Source organism: Bos grunniens, chromosome X, assembly GCF_055505025.1.
Source record: "Bos grunniens cultivar Pamir isolate PY7600 chromosome X, Bosgru_T2T1.0, whole genome shotgun sequence".
NCBI lineage: Eukaryota > Metazoa > Chordata > Mammalia > Artiodactyla > Bovidae > Bos > Bos grunniens.
In genome coordinates this window covers 16,331,768-16,355,534 of record NC_141194.1, presented here as the reverse complement: position 1 = coordinate 16,355,534, position 23,767 = coordinate 16,331,768, and the positions used below count along the sequence as shown (strand labels likewise).

Below are 23,767 nucleotides of genomic sequence, written 5' to 3'. Positions count from 1 at the left end.
ACATTTACTTTTATTATGCAGTATGTTGTAGTTCCCATGGCATGGTGGGATTTCTTGTTACACTTCAATGCTACGGAGATTTTCTGTTCCTCTCCCACTAAAGCACATAGCAACGGGCCTCCAGGTGTGAAGCAGCCTGGGAACTAAGCCATCTAGTTGCAATTAACTGACTTCAAAAAAAGCCTTTCTCATTCCTCTTCAGTTGCTTGACTTCTTTGTTTTGACTCTTGTTTTCCATTCTATTCAAATCTCATCATACTTTTCCCACTTTGGTCTCTTTACATGGACGCCATCCCCTGTTCCCTTGAGGAAGCTGATTCCCCCTGTATTTTTTCAGCAGACCCACAGTTTTCTTAAATTGGGGCCCACTCGGGCATTGGCATAAATACAGGTATGTGATAGAATCGTCACAAAGTGTTTGGAAAGCCTAGGAGTGCTTTCTCAGAATCTTTTATAGTAGAACATGCCTTTATAACCTTTTTGATTCTTCTTTGAGGTACAATTTGTGATAGTTTCTTCCAAGTAAAATAGCTGTGTGTATAACGTCCTGGTATTAGAATCATTCCTCCAGGGCAATGAAGAGTGTATACTCGCTCTCTTCATCTCCCTCTGCTGTCATCCTGAGATTATAGTGGTGAACTCATAGCAATGGGAGTGAGCAAAGGAGAGGAGAAAAGGAGTTAATAGTCGCTGGGTACCTACTAAACGCTTGGTATATTTTATATATTTTTCATCATCATCAACCCTGTGAGGGAGGTGTAATGTCTTGTTTTACAAGGAAGGGGCAGGGACTAAAGAAAGTCAAGTGACTTGGGAAAGGTTAACTGCCTGGTAAATAGCAGATTTGGATTTGAAGCTAGTTCCCCCTGACCCATAGAGCCCAAATTTTCCTGTGTACGAAGTTGGTCTGTATCAGCAGTTCTCAGCCATTCTCCCCAGGGGACATTTGGCAATGTCTGGAGACAGTTTTGCTTGTTACAACACGGTGGGAGTGGGATGCTACTGGCATCTAGTGGGTGGAGACCAGGGATGCTGTTAAACGTTCTGCAATGCACAGGGCAACCCCCACAGCAAAGACCAATCTGGTGCCAGGGTCAGTAGCGCCACAGTTGAGAAAGCCAGGTGGTGAGTTGGGAACAGCTGGGCCAAGGACAGTGTCCCCTCAGTTGAATGCAGCCTTGTGGTCCTGGAATAGCTCATCTTGCTTCTTGGGATTCTTTATAAAACGTCATGTGAAAATGGTTTCAGAGCTTTTGGCACCTGGTGCATTTAGATACCAAAAATTAAATATATTTAAGTTATTCACCTAAACATGGACCAAGGAAGTTGCCATGACCTTTGAGAAGACACTCATTCTCTTTCTCTATAAAAGACACTCATTTCTCTTTGCCCTATAAAAAAATAATATAATTTGCATTTAATTTTCATACACAAACAGTGTTATATTTGAGACTAGTTACTCTCCAAAGACTTAATACCCAGTGTTTAAATGGACATTAAATAAAAGGACAACAAACATGAAATTTAATCAATGCTAAGTTAGAAATTTGTGTGGTAAAGCTGAAGACTATATATAGTTTAAAGCAGTTTAATAGTGACCAGTAACACAAAGTTTTTGTCAATGTGACCCCAAGTCTCTGTAAACAAGTGATGAAATTTTTAACTTACTTGAAATTTCTGCCTTTTACCATAAGAAACCATCTCTTTGGGTTTCTTGGACAGATCTTAGGGGAAGAGTTAGGTCCCCAAGCTTTGGGCTGTTGATTTTTGTGTTCTTTTTTGTTCCACTTCATATTTTTAATTTCCCCTTTTGGAGCTCCCAGTCCAGTAACTGGATCTTGCAGCATTTCAGGTCATTGAGCAATTTCTCGGGTTTATTAGGACAACATATACTGTATCCTGCCTGCCTTAGAGAACCCCGTAAGTGACATTTGGAGTGTTCCAGAAGGTCTCCTGGCTGAACTTGTGTGTGAGCAAGCCACATCTCTAAGCTTATTCGAGAGCCCCAGCTCACTCTGACAGGCAGTGTCCCTTTACCAGTGACCTTCAGACGTGACCTTTGGGATCAGGACAGTGGCCAGCATGACCTGTACAGAGGAAAGGAAGATGTGATACCTGCTGTGTCACCGTCAACTCTGCACATGAGGCTGTGGGGTCTGCATGTGCGGAGCTCTGCTCCTATCCGGGGACACCAGTGAGGATTAAACTTGAAGTCATATCAGGATAATTTGGGAAGCAAGTGTGACGACAAAAGCAAAAGAGATTGTACTTAGGATCGAACACTTTATACCAAGGAAGGGAAACAGATTGAACTTCTAATTGGTGGGTCTTGAACCTAGTCAGTCCCTCTGACCAGTTTTGGTTTCCACCCCGTGCTTCTGGACTTAGCCTTGGCTCATAAAAGGCTCTCTGTCTGGGTACCCCCTGCATTACCTCTTCCCCTGGTTCCCGACCTCACATCTAAGATTCTTAGGACTCACAGCCAATCTTAGAGAAGACAGGCTGATGGCAGGCCTTGTCCTTCTCGGCACTTCTACAACTCTGATCCCAGATGTTCCACTGCCAGATCTTCACCGTTAGAAACATCAGTCCAGACCAAAACTGAGGTGCTCACTTCCGCCAGCTTGGCCCCCTCACAGGGCAACCCTGGCCTTTGGCAGTCTGTCGCATTGTTAGGTTTGTGCTTTGATGGGTGCCACAGACTCCTTTGACCTCGTGACATCTGATAAGCATGAAAGCAGTAAACATTCACAGTGCTAGTAGGAAAAGCTTCGTGAATACTCTAGAGACACAGGTGGAGGTTAAACAAAGCCAAGTGGGGGTGACGATGATAACCAGTGCATAACCTCCCAGGAGCAAGGTATTTGGGAGTGTGAATTATTCTAAAACAGAGAACGAACAGTACCCTCCTGCCCGAGCCACCCACAGCCATCAGCCTGCCCCAAGGAAGAGTGAGTGACTGGTCAGATGAGAGAGGGGAACATTTGGGTGTGCAGCAAGCATCCTTCAGATGGGTCTTGGCTGCAAGAGGGTCACAATGTCCGCTTGCTGTGTGGACTTGTAGCCAGCCCCAGAAGTCCACCTGTGTGCCGGGGCTTTATGCCCTCCCCTCCCTCTCTGGACAGGGCCTGGCACTCTTCGTTCAGCCCAGCTGCTTCACCGCCTCTGCTTTCACTACATGCTGGGACCATTTTCAGCTTTAAGAATATAAATGCAAAGGGATACCCCGTAGGTTCAAAGTAGTCTATATCACAGCAAAGAGACAATATAGTAACCTCTGTTACATACACAGTGTGCCCACTGAGGCCTCTGCGCTGCGACTGAATGTTCAGGTAAGAAGGGAGCAAGTGACGGTCAGCGCTCAGATTGCACATGGCATTTACTTGGCCTGTGATGGCCCTTCCACCCACTGGCTGTGGATTCATGGACTGGCAGAGCCCTGTCTGGCTTCCATTTGACTTGTAAATATCCAGAAGGATACACAACTTGCCAGAAAACCATGCTCAAGTACCCCTTTGTCATACTAAAAGCATTCTGGACAAATGCTTTATGAAGGAGGAAATCTGAGTTCTCAAACTCCTTCTAGTCATGGACTCTTGGGAAGGCGTGGGCTGGGAACCTCAGCCCACTCTCCCTCCCACTGCCTTTGGTTCATTCAGTGACAAAAGTGATGAGCTCTTGTGGAGTAAGCTTGGGGGGCCCATTTGAAGGGAATTGGATCTGGTGGTGACAAGCTAAGGGTGAGGTGTCAGTGAACAACAAGCCCTAGTTTCAAGTCAGAAGATCTTTATTTAGCTTCCCAATGACCTATCGTGGCACTCTCCACCTCTCCAGGCCTGAGTCCTTTCTCTCGAGGTGGTTTACAATCTTTGGAATTTCACAGACTCATTTATCCCAGTTCCCCCACTAAAGCCTTTTAATTTGAAGGACTGCTCATTTTTATTTGACTAATGAAGCACATTTTAAAAAACAAATGCCATCATCTGGTAGGAGATAATCTCCAATTTAAAAATTGAACATACTTGGCTTACTGGGAGACTCACCACGTTGACCTTCTTTTTCTTGGCACTTGACGTGTGCTTTGGAGATAACTTTGTTGTTACGAATGCATACCAGTTCTTGGGAGTGACCTTGGAAAACTACTGGTCTAGCACAGGTCTGCAGAGATGCGGTGTAGGAGGAGGAAACAGGTGGGGGCAAATGAAAGGCCCCAGACAGAGGCAGGTATTGAAGCTGGGGTAAAAACTCAGCACCCAGAAATGAACAATTAGCTTAATTTTTTATAGAGATATAATTGCCAGTTGTTTTAAAAAAAATCACTCATGGAATGTCAGAATCGTAAGGGCATTTAAAATACTTAGTACCTCTGTCCTCTGCCTTTGCCCACGACTGGAGTATGGGGGCCTGCCAATCCTTCTAGCAGCTCTGCCCAGCACAGTAGAACAAGTGCTTCAGCCAGGAGGAACTTCCTCCTCGAGTTTTGCTCTCAGCATCATTTTGGCACTTGATGTGCTTTGGAGTACATATTCTGGACATTGAGATACTCTTTCACATGTGCATTAGAATTTGCTACTTTGACTGCCCTCCACTCCTCTTTCTCTAACCACTGTTGAAGAAGAAATGCCCTGTTCAAAGAACATGCACCCTCTGCCTGCCTGCGGCTCATCCCACTGAAGTGAGCCATCAGCAGGGTGTCAGCCTCTTAGGAGCTTGTTTTTTTTTATCCTTAAACCAGGGGCTTAGAGGAACTGATCCAAGGGGCCCAGTTCAGCCCTGTAGTCTTATTTTTCTGACTCAATCTGTTTATTTTAGCTGAGTTTTCTGGACGTTGAGAAAACTGCTCTGCTGGTAACCGCTGAATCCTCTGTAAGATTAAATAGCTTGTTCTTTCATTTGTCTCTTTGCCTCACTTCCTCTAGTTCTGTTAGTTCCTTAAACCCAGAATTGATAATTTTCTCCTTTCTGAGTTCTCATCCAGGGTTTTCTTTGGCCTAAAGATTCTTGCTTATAAGAGATTTGCTGGCCATCTGGAAATTTAAATCATTAAGAATTAAGGGCATAACAGTTTAGGCAGAACTTTTTATGAAGTTTAAAAATTCATTCACCTTTAAAATACTCATTATGATTTTTTCACCCAAATTCTTACAGAAAAATGTAAAAGGTGGGATGTTTGTCATCCAAAATAAGTTTGAGTACCAGAGAAAACCCTTATATGGAGGCAAGATAATCCCACAGAACCACTGAGGAAAGTGGTGGTGTGTTACATAGACCGTGGGTTTTCAGATAAGGGCACTTGGATTTGAATTCCTAGCTCCGCAATCTGGGTTAAGAGACTCTGAGCTCCTTTTTCCTCTTCTATATGACAGGGTTAGTTACTAATGCCCACCTGCCTCAGAGGGTTGTTGTAGAATTTAGAGCTAATGATGTGACGTGGCTGAAACAAAACAGGTTCTTTCAGAGTGGTAGTTGGTATAGCTGTGGTTCGGTAAGAGAGAACCACATATCACCCTTCATTCTTACCATGACTCCTGTTATCAGAAATTAGGAAAGTTCTTGAACACATAAATCAGCTGAAATTTTGACAACTGTATCAGAGATCTTTTCATATGTGATTTGCTCAGTTGTCTTTTTATATTAAACAGCTTTTTCCCACCCCACAAAGGGGAAAAGGCGCTCACTTAAAAAAATGAAAGAACGTAGGAAGTTAGGGAAATTCCCTAGAATCTCAGCCTCTTCCTGAGATAATCACTGTTAACTTGGTGTACACACTTTTAGAAGTCTTTCTGTGATTGGATGGAGGTTTTTAAAATGTTATCATGTTGAAATACAGTTCTAGTCCTTACTTGTTCTTTTGTACTAAATAATGTGTGTTTGACATCTTTCTGCAAAAGTCACATAGATCAACCTTATATTTTTAAAGGCTGCATGATGTTCCATTGTGTGATTCTACTGTAACCTGTTCATTTTGGGCAATGTTGCAAAGATCACCTTAGGACAATGATCTGCAAACATGAACCTTGGGGGACCATAGAGATCTCCCAGGCCACAGATAGCACCTTGTCTTCTTATGTACTCTTCTTCAGACTCATCTCCTGAGAGTCCTGATGTCACGCTGCTTTTCCTTTCTCACTCCCCTGTCTCATTTGCCCTCTCTCACCTCATGTGGTATAGCCAATCTCTTGCCCACTCCAGGGGTACAAAAACCTCTGGTGGAAACTCAGAAATAATTCTGAGATTGGTGTTAGACTTGATTAAATAAAAGACTCTATTGACTGGACCAAAAAAACACATCCATTTACAAGCCAGTTGGTTTCTAATCCTCTTGCTTCCATCCAAATTGAAGGAGGTACCCACTGAGTTGTTCATTGATAGATAGTTAAAAATAGTTCTTGATGTTAGCCCACTGTCTGATTTTTGGTATGTAACTTGGAAGGACTTCAAAGAATTAAGTGACATTGTGATAACAAAATTCTTTCCATTCCTGTCTACTTATTTTTGTGTTAACAGAGTTTCTTGGCACTTATATCTATAAAGTGGAAAATAGGAATAGAATCAATATCAAGCTGAATATAAATACACATGAAGTGATTGAGGGAGATGCCAAATAAAATTCTACTTGTTATGCTATTAAATTCCTTATCAAAATGTGTATACATATGTTTTGATCATTTTCATAGTAATAATGATAGGTCAATCCAGAAAAAAGTCATTTTTATACCTAGAGCCTTATGATTTCAGGAAATGAAAAAGTTATTTTCAGTTTATATACATGTTCATATGGCAGGAAGAGATGAAAAATTAACAATGGATAAAATTAACAAAAGCATAAAACATACTACATTAGAATAAAATTCAGCAGTGGAAGTATGATGGATATATGAATTCAAAAAGGGAAAGGAATGGTGCAGAATTTCCAACCATTAAAGAAGAACTTATTCATGATTTTTTAAATGGATGATGGTGGTTGTTAAATTGGTATGGTATCAGATTTACATTGAATATATTCAAGAGAGCAATAGTTATATTTTAAGATATCAATGTTTATAATATATAAATTATATTATGTAATATATATAGTAAATTATAATTTCTATATTATAATAGAAATTGTGTGACTAAAATTTGTGAAAAATTTAGATGTCAACTTAACCTGTGTGAGGGAGTACATAGATTTTTTAAATTATTTTAGGAGGAACACTGGTAAACAGTCTGAATGCCCCTAGCCTCATGAATATGTCATTCTACATGAATAGAAACATTGCTATGGGTTAATTTCTAGAAGCAGAATATCTGAGGGTGTACACATTTACATTTTGTGACAGATATTGCCAAACAGCATTACATAAAGGTTGCGCCAGTTTACAATATGTTAGTATTTACTAACATAACTACAATTTCTAATAGATACATTATTTGCTAAATCATTTTCAATGACAAATTTGGGCCTGTAGTGAGCAATTTTTAACAGAATGCAAAAGTGAAGTGTTACATCCCCCCTCCCCCCACGTTGCTGGCTATGGATGCACGTGAAGCTCTTTACTTCTCTGTGCTAGACTTCAGGAAGATGTACCCTACCCCCTTCCCAGATCCCTTCTGCTGATCTCAATTAGGTCACCAGACTGTCACTGCTAATTTCATCTTATACCTGTCTCTCGTATTAGCTAGCAGAATTTGTAATTATGTCTGTAAAATCCTGTCTCTCTCCAGAGGCTCTGAGCTCCATGGGGTGGAGCCCACGGCTGTTTTGTTCATCGCTGCACACCGCCCCCCACCCCACCCCTATGCCTAACCCAGAGCCTGGCTCACAGGTCTCACTTAGGAACTGTGTACTGAATGAAGGAGCTGAGCACATGCGAGAAGAAATAGCACGATGTAGGATCACGTTAGAGATCTTCATTGTTGCTAGCCCCATGTAGCTATTTAAATTTAATTTAAATCATCACACTTAGCCATGTTCTGTGTGCTCAGTTAGCCACACAGGGCTAGTGGCACCATATTGGATAGTGCAGATATAGCCAGTTTCCATCATCCCAGCAAGTTTTAATGGATAGTAGTGTTATAAGTGATTGTCCTTTTATTCTCAGAACTTTCCCTGTGTCTGGCACACAGTAGTTACTTAACAAATGTTTAAGTGAATGAGTAAACAAACTTTATCTCCCTCTTTTTATTCTTGAGCTACAAGTTTCCATGTAAAAGTTACTCTGCAGTGAATAGACCAACATTCCCCCTTAACTTGCCTCACGCCTTATATTTCTTGCCAGAGATTTCTTTAAAGAAGCCAGCCCCCTTTTCAGTCCTTTTAAGAGCACATTTAAATAAAATAGAACAAAGGCAGCTTCTTCTCAGAGCACAGAGTTATTTCTACACACACACAAATTACATTTTCTGGCATCTTGCTCTTGATGGAGGAACAATTCTCAGAACTCACTATCAGTTGGATGAGAAGGAAGGTCCAGTAGGAACACTGCTGTCTGTCCAGTGCTCTGTAATGGAAAGAATGTCACCAGCGTGAATCTAAGAGTGCACCCTGCCACTTTCTGACTGTGACCTTGATAATGTTGTCTAACCTGTGACCTCCCTGTCTCGTTTATGGAATAGAGTAGCCTGCTTGGCATGGGTTTTTGGGAGGGCTGGATGAGCACACTCTCATGAAGGGTGGAGTAGTAGGGTGGCTGACCGGTAGCTCACGTTTGTTTACTCCTAGCCGCCTGTATTGGAGAAGGCAATGGCACCCCACTCCAGTACTCTTGCCTGGAAAATCCCATGGATGGAGGAGCTTGGTAGACTGCAGTCCATGGGGTCACTAAGAGTCGGACATGACTGAGCGATTTCACTTTCACTTTTCACTTTCATGCATTGGAGAAGGAAATGGCAACCCACTCCAGTGTTTTGCCTGGAGAATCCCAGGGATGGGGGAGCCTGGTGGGCTGCCGTCTCTGGGGTCACACAGAGTCGGACACGACTGAAGCGACTTAGCGGCAGCAGCAGCAGCCGCCGCCTGTATCTTGAAAACTTCACCCTAGTTGATAAATGAAAACAAAACAGCAAATCTGCTATATCCATACACATTTTGGAGGGCTTATTTTCCCACAGAATCTAATCATTGCTTAAATGAGAATTTTTCAGTTGGTGACTCAGCTGATGCAGGTGTTCATTGACCCCTCATAACAGGCCCATCTTTGCAGTCTGCACAGATTTTTCACATGAGTCAAAGGATTTTCACGCAGGGTGAGATTTCCTCCTGACCAGACTACCTTGAGATGCTTCTTCTTTGTAGAGAATATACCTGCGGCCCTGTGGGTTTAGAGTTTTCTCATCTTAAATCTTAAAAAAAGAAAAATCTTGTTGTGGCTTGGTTTTCTTTTTTTAAAAGATTTAGCCTTGCTCTTAAATTTCTGCTCCCAGGTCCCACAGCTCCATCATTGGCATCTGAAAACAAAATTCTACCTGCGTGATCTGAAAGGGTTTTCACATAATCTCTCATTTATTAAAGAATAACCGTGCAGAGCTGATAGCTCAGATAACTGTCTCCTTTCCCACCCCCCCCCCCTCTGGTGGGAAAACCAAAGCCCAGAAAGGTTGTTTGTTCATTTATTCAACAATCATTTATTGAACACTCACTGCAAGCCAGGTATGGTGCTAGGCCTGGGAAGAACAGAGGTAGAAGCCATGGCTTCTTCCTTGGCTGATGAGGGAGATAGATAGGCCAACAGAGACTGTTAGTTCAGGGTGCTGAACATTGACATTGGAGTGATGAGTCTCTAGGGAGCACTCAGGTCAGTTTAGAGTGCAGTCTGGATTCTTGGAAGAGATCTTAGTTGCCAAGCCAAGCCTTGGTGGCCCCAGGGGAAGGGAGGAGAGGAGAGGGGAGGGGAGAGGAGGAATCACCTGAGGGACAGAGGTGCATCGGCCACATGAAGGCAGCAGGATTTCATTGGCACTCAGGAAGGACTTGAAGCAGCAAAGGAGCATACTCAGATCTTCACTTTACACATCTCTCTCTGGCAGCAGCTTGTGGGATGGTACAGGACTTGGAGTGAGAAATTCATTTCCATGGTTCCATGTAAGAAGTTCCTGCAGCTTTAATGGTCCTTGACAGGACATGCAGGGATGGTGTGGTTTCCAGAGATATTGGGAGGGAGCAATGCTGCCAAGCTTCAGATGTAGGAAACTTCTATTCCAGGACTCATTCTCGAGTCTAGAGCAGCAAACTACAGTAAGTAAGCAGAGCCACGTAGGAGCTCACAAACATTTCCTTTGGTGCCACTGGCCCGCCTCAGGCTGTTGACTCTCCTCCATGTTTTCAGTGGGTGTGTTTCAGGTTGCCTGTGGTCACTGGTACCATCCCTCCCATCAGTGGAAAATGAGCCCACATTTTCTAATTGAACTAAATAGGGTGTGACTGAAACTTATGGAAAATGGGCAACTCCTTGTGCCGTGAAGAGTCCAAAGGCATTTCCAAGCTGACTCCATGTCCAGCATGAATTATCCCCGTATGTCTGCAGAGGGTTCGTCTTCCAAGTATCAGAAAAGCTCAGGACCTCTCATCCTTATGAAACTAACTTTAAAAAAAATACCCCACCTTTGCCAGTTCCAGAGTTTTGGATTGGCTTATGGGCATTAAAACCATTTTTTATTAAGAGGAAAAATTCCTAGCCAGGCTGAGAAAGCTCATATCAGGTTTCAGCCTGATTCATTTCAAAACCACCATGAAAATTGGGACATTTTCTTCACACCACAATGGGTTAGTCATGGAAATTCTGCCTTAATCTCAGCTCCCCCGGCCACAGTCATGAGAGCATGCTCTGTGCCACTGAAAATTTATGTTACAGTGCTGAAGAGCTGCCCCCTCCATTGTCCGAAAGCAGAAGTGAGTTGAAGTTCAAGGTCTGAGGTTCCCTTTTCAACAAGTGACCTCATCTTTGGTGCATCTTCTTCTTTCTGGCACTTTGGTTTTGTTTGTTATTTCCCCAAAGTGCTTTTTACGAGCTCCAACTGTAGAAAGTTCCACATAGCTGAGTCTGTGTGAGGAGGTTAAGAGTGAGGCTCCCCTACAGGCCTCAGCCCTGCTTGTATTGTGGAGTGACAGAGACGAGATGCTCTTCAGGGCCATCTGTCATGGGGATGCCGACTGAGGCTGCTTGCTGAGTGGCCAGGCTTCAGCTTGTGTGGGGCTTTTTTAGTGCAGACCTCAGCCAGTGAAACAGCATGGATGGGCCGGCTGGGCTGTCTCTGCAGCCCTGGCACCAAAGGCTGCCCACCACTCCCCATCACAACCAAGCTGCTCCTCGCAGCCCACCAGCAGCCCCCACTCTATAAGCTGCATGCCTGTAATCAGAGTTCTTTCTTCAGAGAGTTGGTTCATCTGTGGGCTTGCTCGTGTGTTCCTTCATTCACCGGACCGCCAGTATGCCTGGTTGAGTGTGAGAGCACGAAGACGGGTTCCTGCCCTCCTGGGGCTCACAGTCATGTGCCACACACAGACCAGCCCTCTGAGTCATTTGGAAAGTGTGATTTAGGACAGACCACTGTCTCAAACGATGTCAAACTCTCAACTCCCCTGGGGCCTTCATTCTTTCAGCAGGCTTCGGAGGGTGGGTCAGGAGCACAGATGGAGTCCAACAGAAAATTCCCGGGTGCTGCCTGGTCTGCACACCAGAAGATGTTCTGGGTCTGTTGTAAGGGGTCCCGAGGCCACCCCACCAACTCCCCTTGTCCCACCTCCTGCCCTGCTCTGCATGCTGGGCTCCTCGAGTGCCTCTCTCTCACCCCAGCTGCCACATTTCTGACTTGTCACCCCTGTGACCACTGTGGTTACCACCTGATCACCTCTGTTGCCCACCCACCAGGTCAGCAGGGGACCCACCCTGTGAGGAGCCTGACTCCCGATGCCTCACTGGACCCTAGAACCTCTGCCACCCCCCTGGTGGCCCTTGGCCCAGTGCCCTCTCCTCTCCTCCGCTTGCTTAAGTCCTGACTCACCCCCTTCCCTGCCCCCCACCTCTGCTACAAACATCCTAATAAGCCTGGGGAGACGGGGAGCCTGCCTGGCCTAGACTGAAACCCCAGACTAACCCAGTCAGTCCCACGGCGGGAGCCAGGCAGGAGCCTTTTTATTTTTAATTGTCCAGGTGGCTCTTCTCCACAGCCAAGGTGGAGAACCAGAGTCAGCAAGCCTTTGATTGTTCTTTCACAGCTTCAGCCTGCTCCAGTGTTGCCTCCTGAGCTGGCTTCAGTGTCTAGGATGGAGCCATGGTCTAGGTGGTGGCTCTCAGGTCCTGGCAGCGCCTGGCCAAGGCCCTCAGCACTGGCTTGTTTACTGCAACCTTTACGACCCTGTCCTTCGCCTCCTTCCCTCCTGGCTGCTGCTCAGCATTTGCTTCCCCCACCCAGGCTTTCTGTGCCCTGCAAGTACCTTGTGCCCTCCACACCCCTCATCTCCACCCTTCTGCCAGCAGACCTCCCTGCCCTGGGCCTTAATCCCTTCCTCTAGGGCCCAGTTGAGGAGCTACCCAGAGAACCTGCTAAATTCACTGGATGTAGAGCGTATGCAAAGATGTTTGTGCAGCGCTCCTCCTTAATAAAACAACAACAGAGAGAGAGGAAATGATTTGAAAACTAATTACCCATTGCTAAGGAATTGATTCAGTAAATCATGAACTGCAGTGCAATGGAAGATTCTACAACAATCAAAATAGCCACATGGAATATAATGTTTAGTGAAATAAGCAGAATGCATTACTACATGTAATGTGAACTAGGCAGTCTATTTATAGAAAAAGCCTGAAGGGAAAGCTACCAAAATACTAATAGTGTTGTCTCCGCACGGTAAGGTTATAGTTGACTTTGTTTTGTTGTTATCATTTTATGGCTTTGAAAAATTATACACTATGCACATATTCCATTTATAATTGGAGAAAACAGCAATTTTTAAAAAATTCAGATATTAGTGTCAGATGATGGCTTTTGGCACCAATCCAAGTGTGTAATTGGGAATTTCAATTTCAGACAACATGGAGCTGGTAGAAGCAAGTCCTGGGGTGGGGACTGAAGGGGATTCTTTTAGGAAAGTAAGATTCTCTTAAAGGTAAGGCCCCTGAGAGGGTCAGGCCAGTGAACAGGTTCTAGAGGGACCCACCCCGATCTCCACAGAGCTGGCTGGTGAGTGGGGGCCCTTTTCAGAAGCCTCTCTGTGGCCCTGGGTGCTGATCAGCTCCTCATTGGCCTCAGAGCACTGCTGATGCTTTTCTGGTGCTGTCTCTGCAGAGTTAGCCTTTGGTTACAGTTGCTTTGCCCTGATAAGATGAGTTCATGTTGAGTAATTATTCATTCACCAGGTGCTGGAATAAAGTCATGTCATCTAATCCCAGGGGTAATGTAATGGTTTGTCCTGACCAGTGAGTTGTGCTTGGTTTTGCATATTCCACTCAAGGAAGTAGTTTGCAGACAGCACCTGCCTGCGCATTAATAGAAAAAAGCTGTCACACGGCCAGACTGCTTATGGTACCCCTCAACAAAGGAGCACTCCCCACAATAAGGAAGGGAAAAAAACACACATCATTTTTATCTTTTCTGTCCCGAGCCAGCACATTTGCAGTTGTGGCAGTTTAAGATGCTTTCAGTTGCAGAGAAAGAATATCTGACTAAAATTAGCTGACATAAGGGGAGGGAGAGTTTATTTCACATGGTGAGAAGTCAGGACATTGTCATTCCAGGGTTGTCGAGTGGCTCCTTGAGGTGATCAGTCACCCAAGCTCTTTCTGTTTTTCTGCTTTGCTGTCCTGAAGATCTCCAAGAGCATCTCCCTCATGGTTCATAAAAGAGTGTATAGTCATTTGTGCAATGGCAGGTAAAGGACTGAAGACTACGCCGCAGGAAGGAGCAGGAAGGGACTTCCCTGGTGATCCAGTGGTTAAGACTTATGCTTCCAATGCAGGGGGCATGGGTTCAACCCTTGGTCAGGGAACTGAGGTCCCAAATGTTGTGGGGTGTGGGCAGAAGAAAAAAAGAAGTGATGGGACGAGACTAGAAACATGCCAGGTACACTGGTGGCTGGTGGTGGAGCCGGGATTTGAGCCCAAACAGCTTAGCTCAAAATCCAGGCCTGTCTTAGTCTACCAGACCTGCCATGACAGAACTTAAGCGACAGACATCTATTTCTCACAGTTCTGGAGGCAGTGAAGGCCAAGATGAGAGCACTAGCAGATGCTGTGTCTGTTGAGTCCCCTCCTCCCGGTTCATGGACTGTGTCTTCAAACAGCAGAGGGATAAGTGGGTCCTGGTGTCTTTCTCTTCTTAGAAGGACATTAAACCTATCCACAACTCCAGGCATCCTATTCTTGCACAACAACTCCCCAAGTAGGAAGGAAGAGGAGGTTTAGAGGCAGAGAGGAAATCCTTTCCTTTCCCAGTGACCCAAATTGGGCTCCACGGCCACCTCTAAACCAATCACAGGCCACAAGAAGCAGGATCGCCATCACCAGATTAGTCCAAACAAGCTTCCACTGAGCACATTGTCCTAAAACAAAACTAGGGCTCTGTTGGGAGAATGGGGATCGTTTGGGAAGGCAGTGTCAGGCACGGCCAATAAAGCATGGTCTCCCGGTCAGGAAGAGGGGGTGTGGTCCCATTCACCAGCAGTAATGAGTCTCAAGGTCCATCCCTTTCTGCCAGCCATCCCTTTGTCCATCACACAGATATCTACACTTGGTTTATAGATTCCCAGAACTCTGTAGAACCAGGCCACCCCTTTTGCCTGATCTGGTTGAAGGAGGTGACAAAGTAAAGGCAGTGATGATCTGACTGAATGACATGCCGTTCATCTGAGACATCAGTCCTCGAGATGGGGGCACCCTGAGGACAGGCTCATTTCTCCCACGCTCACTGGGTTTACCTTGGTGTCCAGCTCTGTGTGGGGCACAGAGTCATTGCTCAGTCATCATGGAGAGATCGAGTGAGCAGACTGGTGACTGAAGATGATATTGTCTCCGCTGGGCGATGTGTCTGGAAACAGACTGGTATGGGGCTCTGTGAGTCATCTGAGGGAACAGAAGCTTGCTGTCTGTTTCCAGGCAGTTAAGAGTCTAGCAGTAGGGTGATGGTCCAGCCAGAGGACAAGGTTGCCCTCGCTTGTCTTCTGGAATCAACGACCAGCGTTCACTTGCCCAGGGATGTGGTACCTTGTGATAAGTTCTTATTGTATTATAACTACACAAATGTTGTATCTACCAAAATGGACTTGGCTTTGTGGAAGAAAGAGGAATCCTCCTTTATTTCTCTTTCTGTAGCTTTTGAAGATTTATGAATATAGCTATTGAAGGAGGGGAGAAAAATCATGGCTCTCTTTCCTCCATGTTAGCTTGTTAAACCGAGGTGGAAATGATTCTTTCATTCAGTTTGAATCACACTGATGAGGTGACCAAAGGATGTAAAACAACCTTAATAAATGATGAAGTATAAACCAGACATAAAGGATGATTATTAATGAAAAGACGTGCTTGCAGCATGTTAAAATAACCTTCCCTTACTCCTACTGATGCACTTTTAAAAATCTGTTGTCCTTTTGTTTTAGACCTAGAAGGTTTTGACTCCGTGGTATCATCTACTGAGAAACTCAGTCACCCAACCACAAGCAGACCAAAAGCCACGGGGAGACGACCTCCATCCCAGTCTCTGACGTCTGTAAGTGTCTCCTCGCTTCCCAAGGCTGGAAGGCAGGAGAGATTGGGGCCTCTGGCCAAGGGCTGTGCTGCGAGTGGCTGACTGGAGGACCCTCTGGGAGAGGGAGGTCTATGAGCTACACTGTTGGCTGGAAGCAGTTGGAGAGTCTTCTGGAGTCAGGCAGTACTTCCTTCTTTTAGTTCTTTGTGCATCTGCCAGTGAGGTGGGGACTCCCTCGTGCCCCTCTCCTCCTCTGTTCTTCCATGGATTTTTGTTTGAACCTGAAGTGAAATCGGTAAGGGGAAAAAATGTCATGTTTTCTGATGGGAAAGGAGAGTAAGGCTGGGTTGGTCTATAAACAAAAGAGAACTTTTGAGGGGAAGAAAGGGTAAGCTGCTCTCCAGTGCTTGGCAGCGGCCCAGCATTTTTCTCTCAAAGCCCTGTCCTCAGCACCCCTGCACAGAACCCCACGTAGACCTTTAGGAGATGGGTTTCAAACATACCAGGCACCTGATCATGCAGGAGAGAACAGGCAGAACACTCCAGATAACCCAAAGAAGTTTTCGTTTGGGTCATTTTGAATAACTTTGTTTCTTATTCAAAACTTGTAATGTATTTATTGTACCACATCTGAAGCACAAAAGGGGTGAAGAAAAAAGTAAGTTCCCTGTAGTCTTGTTCCCAAGAGCTAAGACCTGTTCACCTCCTGTTGTGTATCTTGCATTTCTTCAAAATAGGCCCACACAGAATACATGGCTTTGGAAGTTGCTTTCCCCTTCCACTGTGCACCTTCTCCCCATCGTGCACCCCTCCCGTCACGCCACAGTGAATGTGGCTGTCCCCACACTCTAGCCTGGGAATACGTGGGCGTTTATCTAGCCAATGCAGTGTCTCTGGACATGTATGTTTCCATTCATCCTAAACACTGAAGTGAAGGTCACTGTAGAAAAATCGTGATGCTTCTGCAAGCAGCGTATGTATGTGTGTGGGTCTGTCTGTCTCTATATATTGAGTTGCCTTGTCCTTGCTGGGACTGTGGGACTAAAGCCTTCACCCAGATACCAAAGAATTAACCTTTTTCAGGTTTCTCAGGACACTTTCTAATGATCCCACCTAAGGAGTGGTCATTTAGAAGAAAACAAATGCCACTTCCTTTGAACCTCGTCTCTCATATCCACTGAGTCTGGAAGTGTGGATTGAGTGGTCCTGTTTTTCCTCATTGTAGGAAGCATATCTAACTGTGTATTGCCATCTTTGGGGAAGAAAGGCTTGAAAACATGGCTTACTTTTTTACTCTTACAGAGAGAACTGTGTCAGCACCACCTTCCTTCCCTCTCAGCTTTCCACACCCTCCTTAAACACTTCATCAACACACACACTATTTAACTGCTTCTTAGTATCTCTGTATTTAAATATTCCATTCTACCTCTGATATATTCTCTATGCATCTTTCACCATTTTTGTTTTCTGTCCAAATTCTTCTCAGCTTTTCAAGATCTAGAGGATCCTGAGGTATCAGGATTAAACACAGAGAAGTTTGAGTTTCCACCCGCCCTCCTCCCCGCAACCACACTCTTGGTCCCTACAGCTTGTGTCTGGGGGTTCGGATACATTTGGGGGAGACTGGGTAAAGGCATGTCATCTTCACCCCGCCTTTAGATAACATGTTTGTTCATTCACTCATTCCACACATATTGATGGTTATCTGCTGTGGGCTCAGCTCTGCGCCAGGTACCAAGGCTGCAACTGGGAATGAGATAAATATGGTCCCTGTCTGCAGAAAGCTTATGAAATAGTGGCTCAAACTTTGATATATTATATGAAACAATTTTATTTGTGGACTTAAAGCAGCAAGATACATTTGTGCTTTAAAGAAGTACAATTACTGTACTCTTTCCCTTCATTCCTGTCCATTCCTGTTTACCCTTCTTTCCATTAGCGTGTTCCCATTAGGTTTTTCATAGCAAGATGGGACTACTGTGTATGGACATATTCCTAAAAGGCAATTGGAGGGAATGATGGAGGAAATACATTAGTCATGTCTCTGTAGCCTGGGGCCTCTCAACCTAGTGTGAGCTTTTTATTGAATTCAAAGAGCCAGCATTGATTGACAGCTCATGAATCATAGGTTCTATAGGAGGAAACTGGCTTTTTGAATAAAATCTGAAAATAAGAGGCATTATAAGGTAGTTAAGCTTATAGTAAAAGAAAGCTTGGTTGGGGGGATGTAGGTAATTGGATTTTCAGATTAACTGAAGATTAACAAACAAGACCTTTTCATTTTAAAACATTGCTTAAACATTCCCTCAATGTAATGCGTAGTAAGTAGAGTAAACAGAAGAAAATGAATAGTATTTGTAGGTCTGATTTTTCTATAATGGAGCCACATGGTGACCCTGAACACGGCTATTTTTCCCACTGCAGAGGTGGAAGGCGCAGAGGCAAGGCTGAATAGGAGCTCACCCAGCAACATGTCTGGAAGATTCCTCCTTGCCGCAGGAACTCTTCTTTTTCTCTGCTTTGTCCTAAAATAAGGAAATTCTAACATAGTCATCTTCTTTGACCAAGTGATTCCAGTGAATTGGTTTTTGTTCATCCAGCTTTTTCAATCTTCACAGCAAGGCAGAAAGGGTAGGAGTGTTTCCCCATATTTCACCAAGAGATGCTGCCATTCTGTAAATACACCTTAGCAGAGATGGAATCCAGAATGGATAATGATCGTCCATGGCCCCGAGGGCAGCGTTTTAGCAGCAGGTAGCAGATTAGACATGAGCATGGTGTGCTGGCAGGCAGGGCGGTTCTCTGGGGTTGCAGATAACACTGCTCACTGGACTGCAGGGTTGCTGATCCCTTACTCCCAGAGATGGTTTCCTCTCAGACAAGTCCTTTCAGGCACTTCACTATGCAGCAGATTCGGTGGTTCTGAGAAAGGATCAGGAGGGAAGGGAGGAGAGGCGGGTTAGAGGCAGCTTCCTCTCAACCTGAACGTCCTTCCCCATTGGACTGTCCACCCTGTGAGAGCAGGGACTGTGTCTGGCACGTCACTGTCAAGTTCAGTACCAAGCTGAGTGCTTGGCACATGGTAGCAAATGTTTACAAAAAACAGAGGATCTCTGAGGGATGGAGGGAGCTGGAAAAGATAGATGGATAGGTGGATGCTTGCACAGATGAAATGACCAACAGGCATCAGTGGAAAGATCCCATAGAAAGAAAGATCCCTGGTCAAGGAAATCGTCTTAGTCCCAGTTCTGCCACTCTCTCTAGCACACAGATAATAGCACACTTTCTGCCTGGCATTATAATGAAGAGACAAACAAAATATAACTGTCGAGTGCTTTGAAAAGCATACTGCATTATGTTAACAAAAGCTATGTCAGCTAAGGTGTAACTCTGACAAAAGCATTTTCTTTTGGCTTTATCCAGTCTTCCCTTTCAAGCCCTGACATCTTTGACTCCCCAAGTCCTGAAGAAGATAAAGAAGAACACGTTTCACTTGCACACAGAGGAGTGGACGCATCCAAGAAAGTGTCGAAGACTGTTACCATATCCCAAGTGAGTGGCCAGCCGTGGTGATGGTGTCCTGGCAGCACGGGACCCCTGCCTTTTCGTGTCTGCTCTGATGATGCATCATAAACCAAACAAGAGAAACAGATATCTTAGTCATGTGGAGCTGCTGAAACAAAGTGCCACAGATTGGGTGACATAGAAACAACAGAAATTGGTCTCTCCCATTTCTGGAGGCTGGCTGCCTGAGATCAGGATGCTGGCGTGGTTAGCTTCTGCTGAGAGATCTCTTCAGAAGTGCAGACTGATGACTACGCTTTGTATCTTCATATGGAAGAAAGAGGGTGAGAGAGCTCTTTGGGGTCCCTTTTAGAAGGGCAACAACCCATTCATGGGAGCTCCACCCTCATGTCCTAATCACCTTCCAGATATCCCATGTCCCAATACCATCCCAAGGGGAGTTAGGGTTTTCACATTTTGGGAAATTTTGGGAAGACACATTTAGTCCATTACAACACACAACACAAATTTTTTGTCATTCTTTGATGACAGTGATGACTTTGGTCATCAAAGTCCCTAAGGAATGTTACAGTCTCCAAAACTGAGCAGAATCCCATGTTTTCTCTTATGGCTTGATCCCCTTTTCATACAGGCAACCACATACACATGCACACACACATATTTCCTCACACATCATCACCATCACAACAACCAAAACAGTTTTACAAAGATTGCATGAAATATGTTAAATGCTGTGCCCTCTGCCTACAGATTGTGACTTTTATGTTCAAAACTGGTGGTGTCACAAATTACAATTGGCAGTTCATGAATTTGAATAACTAATGGGATTTCTTACAGAAAAGCTTATTTGGATTCATTTATTAGGATACATTTATAGTCTAAAAACATTTTAATTTCACTGCATGCCCAGGGATAGTATAGCTCTTTTATTATTGGCTTATGAGGAACAAAGAACACATTGTTTAGCAACTGTGTGTGGCTTCTAAAGGTTATCCTAAACAAGTTCCGTTCATCCTGTGATTGTGAAGTATGATTTTAAAATGCCATATTCTCATACTGAGAGAAGCTGGACAATTGAAGTTATTTTCTTTAAACATTAGCAAGTGCTTTCTGTCTAAAAACAGAAAGCAGATGTCATTTTTAAGGCACTCACAACAGGAATTAACACAAAGAAATCAAAGGTGATGTGAAATTTTCCTTCTCATAGATTTACGGATTTACATGTATAGATTTTCTTAAAAAGCTGATATAGTCAGAAAAAATATGATCCTATAAAGCAGATCGATTGTAATATTCACAAAACTGAAGCAGTCTGCCTTTATAAAAGGATTCCATTTGCAGAAATTGGATTTAGATCCGTTTTTCCTGGTGACCATAGGAATGCCTAGAGTTGCACTCTCGCCCACGTCTCTAGAGTGTCTCTGTAGCGACATCTACTGGTGGGCATTGGCTCTTCACATTTCTGAGTTTTACTGTTCTGTTCCATTTCTCTTTCCCAGAGTTGTCATTCTTATTTCTTGCTTCTAGAAATTCCTCTTGAACTAATTGATCAGGACATTTGGTGGCCTGTACTCTGTGAGGGCTTGTAACAAACACGTGTTAGCTGAAGTGATTTGGGAGGGTGAGTCACATAGGAAATGCAAAGAGAAGCGTCGATCCAAGAAATGTCTGAAAGTCACTGTGAGGACATGGGTGGGTTGAGGGATGTATGTGAGAATACAGGGTGGGAAATGAGGAAGGGTATGAACTTAGGAGTAGAAAAGAAGCAAAGAAAATCAGGCCAGGAGAGAGGACCCTGAGACTCGGGCACAGGCAGCCCTGGTCACATTACCAAGCCTAAGGGTCCAGCTGATATCATGGGAGGGGATTGAAGCTCAGTTCTTCCACTCCTGAGCTCTGAGATGTGGGGAATTTCTCAACCACATCCCTAAGCCTCAGTTTCCTGCTCCATAAAGCCTGTGTGCCAACTGACCCTCATTTCAGTTGCCCAGCCAACGTCTGGCATATAATCAGTGCTCTGTAAATGTCAGCCCCTCGCCCCTCTTACTCTAACTCCTACTAACAATCAGCACAGGATGGTGGCACATTCTCTCTGGCAGCAGAAAGCGATTTTCTCAATGATAACTTGGCAGAGAAAAGGCGAGCAGAAAGGCTGGTAACGATGGCCCATCTGCTTCTGGCGGACTCTGCCCAGTTTCTCCCTGCAGCACAGCCTGAGTCCAGGCTCAGCCTCCTCACCATGCCAGCCCAGCCCCATCTTGGCTCCAGCCCTGGGTGCCGGCTGCTGGAGGGAGTCCCGGCTGTGTTGCCCAGCCTCACCAGCAGCCTCAACTCCCTCACCTCCCACCATCCTGTCTACTCCCTCCCCGCTCCCCCCGCCTATGATCTCACCTCCATAGGCCTGCGTCCTGCCCCTCTTCCCTCCCACCCGTGTTTCTCATGCTCCCTGTGCCCTCCTGGCCCCCTCAGGCCTCTGACCTCCCTCTCCATCAGACCTCCCTGTCTGTATCCTCCATCTTCACCTTGGCTCTTACCTTCAAGAAGTCTTCCAGCTCAGGGTCTCCCCTGTCTTTGAAAGCAAATCCAACCCTTTCTTGATCCTGTTTCCTCCTGAGGCTTCTCTAAGAACTCTCTCTTTCTCCTATCTTCCTTTCTCAGCCGAGTGTTTGGAAAAGGAGTTTTAAATCTGCAGGCCATGCCCCTCACCTCCCCTGCAGCTGCCAACCTGCCTTGACCAGAATTCACTCTCCCTTGGCTCCACCAATCGGCTCCCCCCAGTTTTGCTCTCAGCGCCTCTGGAAGCTCCTCCAGGGGGCCCTCTTCTGGTCTGGCTCCATTCCCTCTCTCACCTCTCCATCTCAGCCCCCAAGAGCCCTCCCCTCTCTCTCTACCTCTTCAATCCTGGGCACCTGTAGGTTCTATCAGTGGGCCTCTTCTCTTCCTGTTCTGTGTCATCCACCCCCATGGCTTGCACTTCATCTGGTGATTTCTCTGGCCCAATTCACTTTTTCAGTCACTGACTGCTGGGGACCAGCCCCAGCTGATCCAGGGTATTCGAAGGAGAGACGGCCTAGGCGACTATTTATATGCTAATTAGAGATATAGAGAACAATAGAATGAGGATAGCTCAGTAGGAAAATTCAGTGGAGAAAAGAAGCTGAGTAGCTTGGTTTACGCGGGAGACCAATAAAACTTCAAGACAAGAAGTTTGCACCACTTACGTAGGCCGCAGGCGCCCTCTCGAATAGCGGAAGGTGCCTCACCCTAGACACCTTCTCGAGTGGGTCTTAGAAGCCCAGGCATAATTAGTAAGCGTGGTGGGTTCCGCACTCCAGATGGAGACTCAGCTGGAAGTTAAAGGGAAGAATGACATGGGGAGACCAAGCGCTGGTCAACAAGGCCCATAGCTTTATTTTCAACAGGGGCTTTTATACCCTAAGTTACACATAGAGGATAATAGGGGATGCAAAGTCAGCAGTCTTTGATTCTTATCAAAAACCAAGGTTTCTTTCCTGCAAATTTATCGTATACAAATGGTTTAGGTGATTTACATCATCTTCTGGCCAGAAGGCCTACTAACATTTTATGACTCTTGACAAGGACTTATCAACAAAGACTTATTTTCTCTAAGAGTAATTATTTTAAGGTTTGGCACCATCTTCCAAAGATAAAATTGCATTCCTATAGGGCAGATGTGTAATGGGTTTACAACAAAGGAAAGAATTTATTACCTTAAGGGTCTAAAGTTACTAACACCAAGGCCACTACTTATTTTTTACTATATACCAACTATTAATTAATACACATTCAAGGATACAATTCAGGGGATGTGAAAACTTGGCAACAAGCATTGACTCATCAATGAATTCCTTTACTAGTTTATTCTGACAGTTTTTAACTCTCTGAGAGGCTCTAAGCGATTTGAATATCTTAAGCTTCCCGTGCCTCTGGAGGCTGGGAGACTGTAAACAATCGTATGCATAGCTGCAGGAGTCCGGGTAAACTTGGCAGGCGAGTTAGAGAGCCATCTGAGGGGTTTGGATTTAAACACTCCTAATTGCCCAGGAACTTTATTAATTGGAGCTGTAAGTTAACTCTTTGACAGAGAGAGAGAGAGATGGTGGTAGGGGACAGCCCCCAGTAAAGTCAGAGGTGAGAGCACAAAGCAATAAAGTAGGCAGACTCTGGTTTTTGGGGGGAAAATGCTCGAGAATATCCGGGGGGACTCCTGAGGCTCGATCCCGCCTTTGCGTATGCCGAGCCTCCTTCCTCATGACCTTTGTCACGAGTGGAATGCCTCACCGGCTCCCCGCAACTGACTCTGCCCATTGGACTTCCCCTTTGGCTATCCATCAGGCTCCTAAAATTCAGTGTGTCTGAAACTGAGATTGTTCTTTGGGCCTTCGGCCTGTTCTTCCTCTCATGAACGGGTCAGCCTTAGTGCCTCCTTCCGCATCCCCACCCGCGGCCCTCGGTCTGTACCTCATCTCACCTGCTGTGGCCTGTCTAGGACCGCATCCTCGTGACTGTGGGGTGTCTGCTCCGGGAGGGCAGGGCTGCAGCTCTTGTTTGAATGAACCTG

General features: G+C 45.1%; 1 protein-coding gene across 13 annotated transcripts in view; it reads left to right on the top strand.

The window, feature by feature from the left end:
* Window positions 1-23,767, top strand: part of SH3KBP1 (SH3 domain containing kinase binding protein 1) — a 334,366-nt gene that overhangs the window by 302,554 nt on the left and 8,045 nt on the right. For 12 of the 13 annotated variants that reach the window (XM_086387406.1, XM_086387408.1, XM_086387415.1 and 9 more), the window contains 2 exons: window positions 15,572-15,681; window positions 19,084-19,212. In XM_086387406.1, coding sequence (XP_086243532.1) covers window positions 15,572-15,681; window positions 19,084-19,212 — 239 coding nt within the window. The remainder of the gene's footprint in view (window positions 1-15,571; window positions 15,682-19,083; window positions 19,213-23,767) is intronic. The other variant, XM_086387410.1, reaches the window with a different exon arrangement.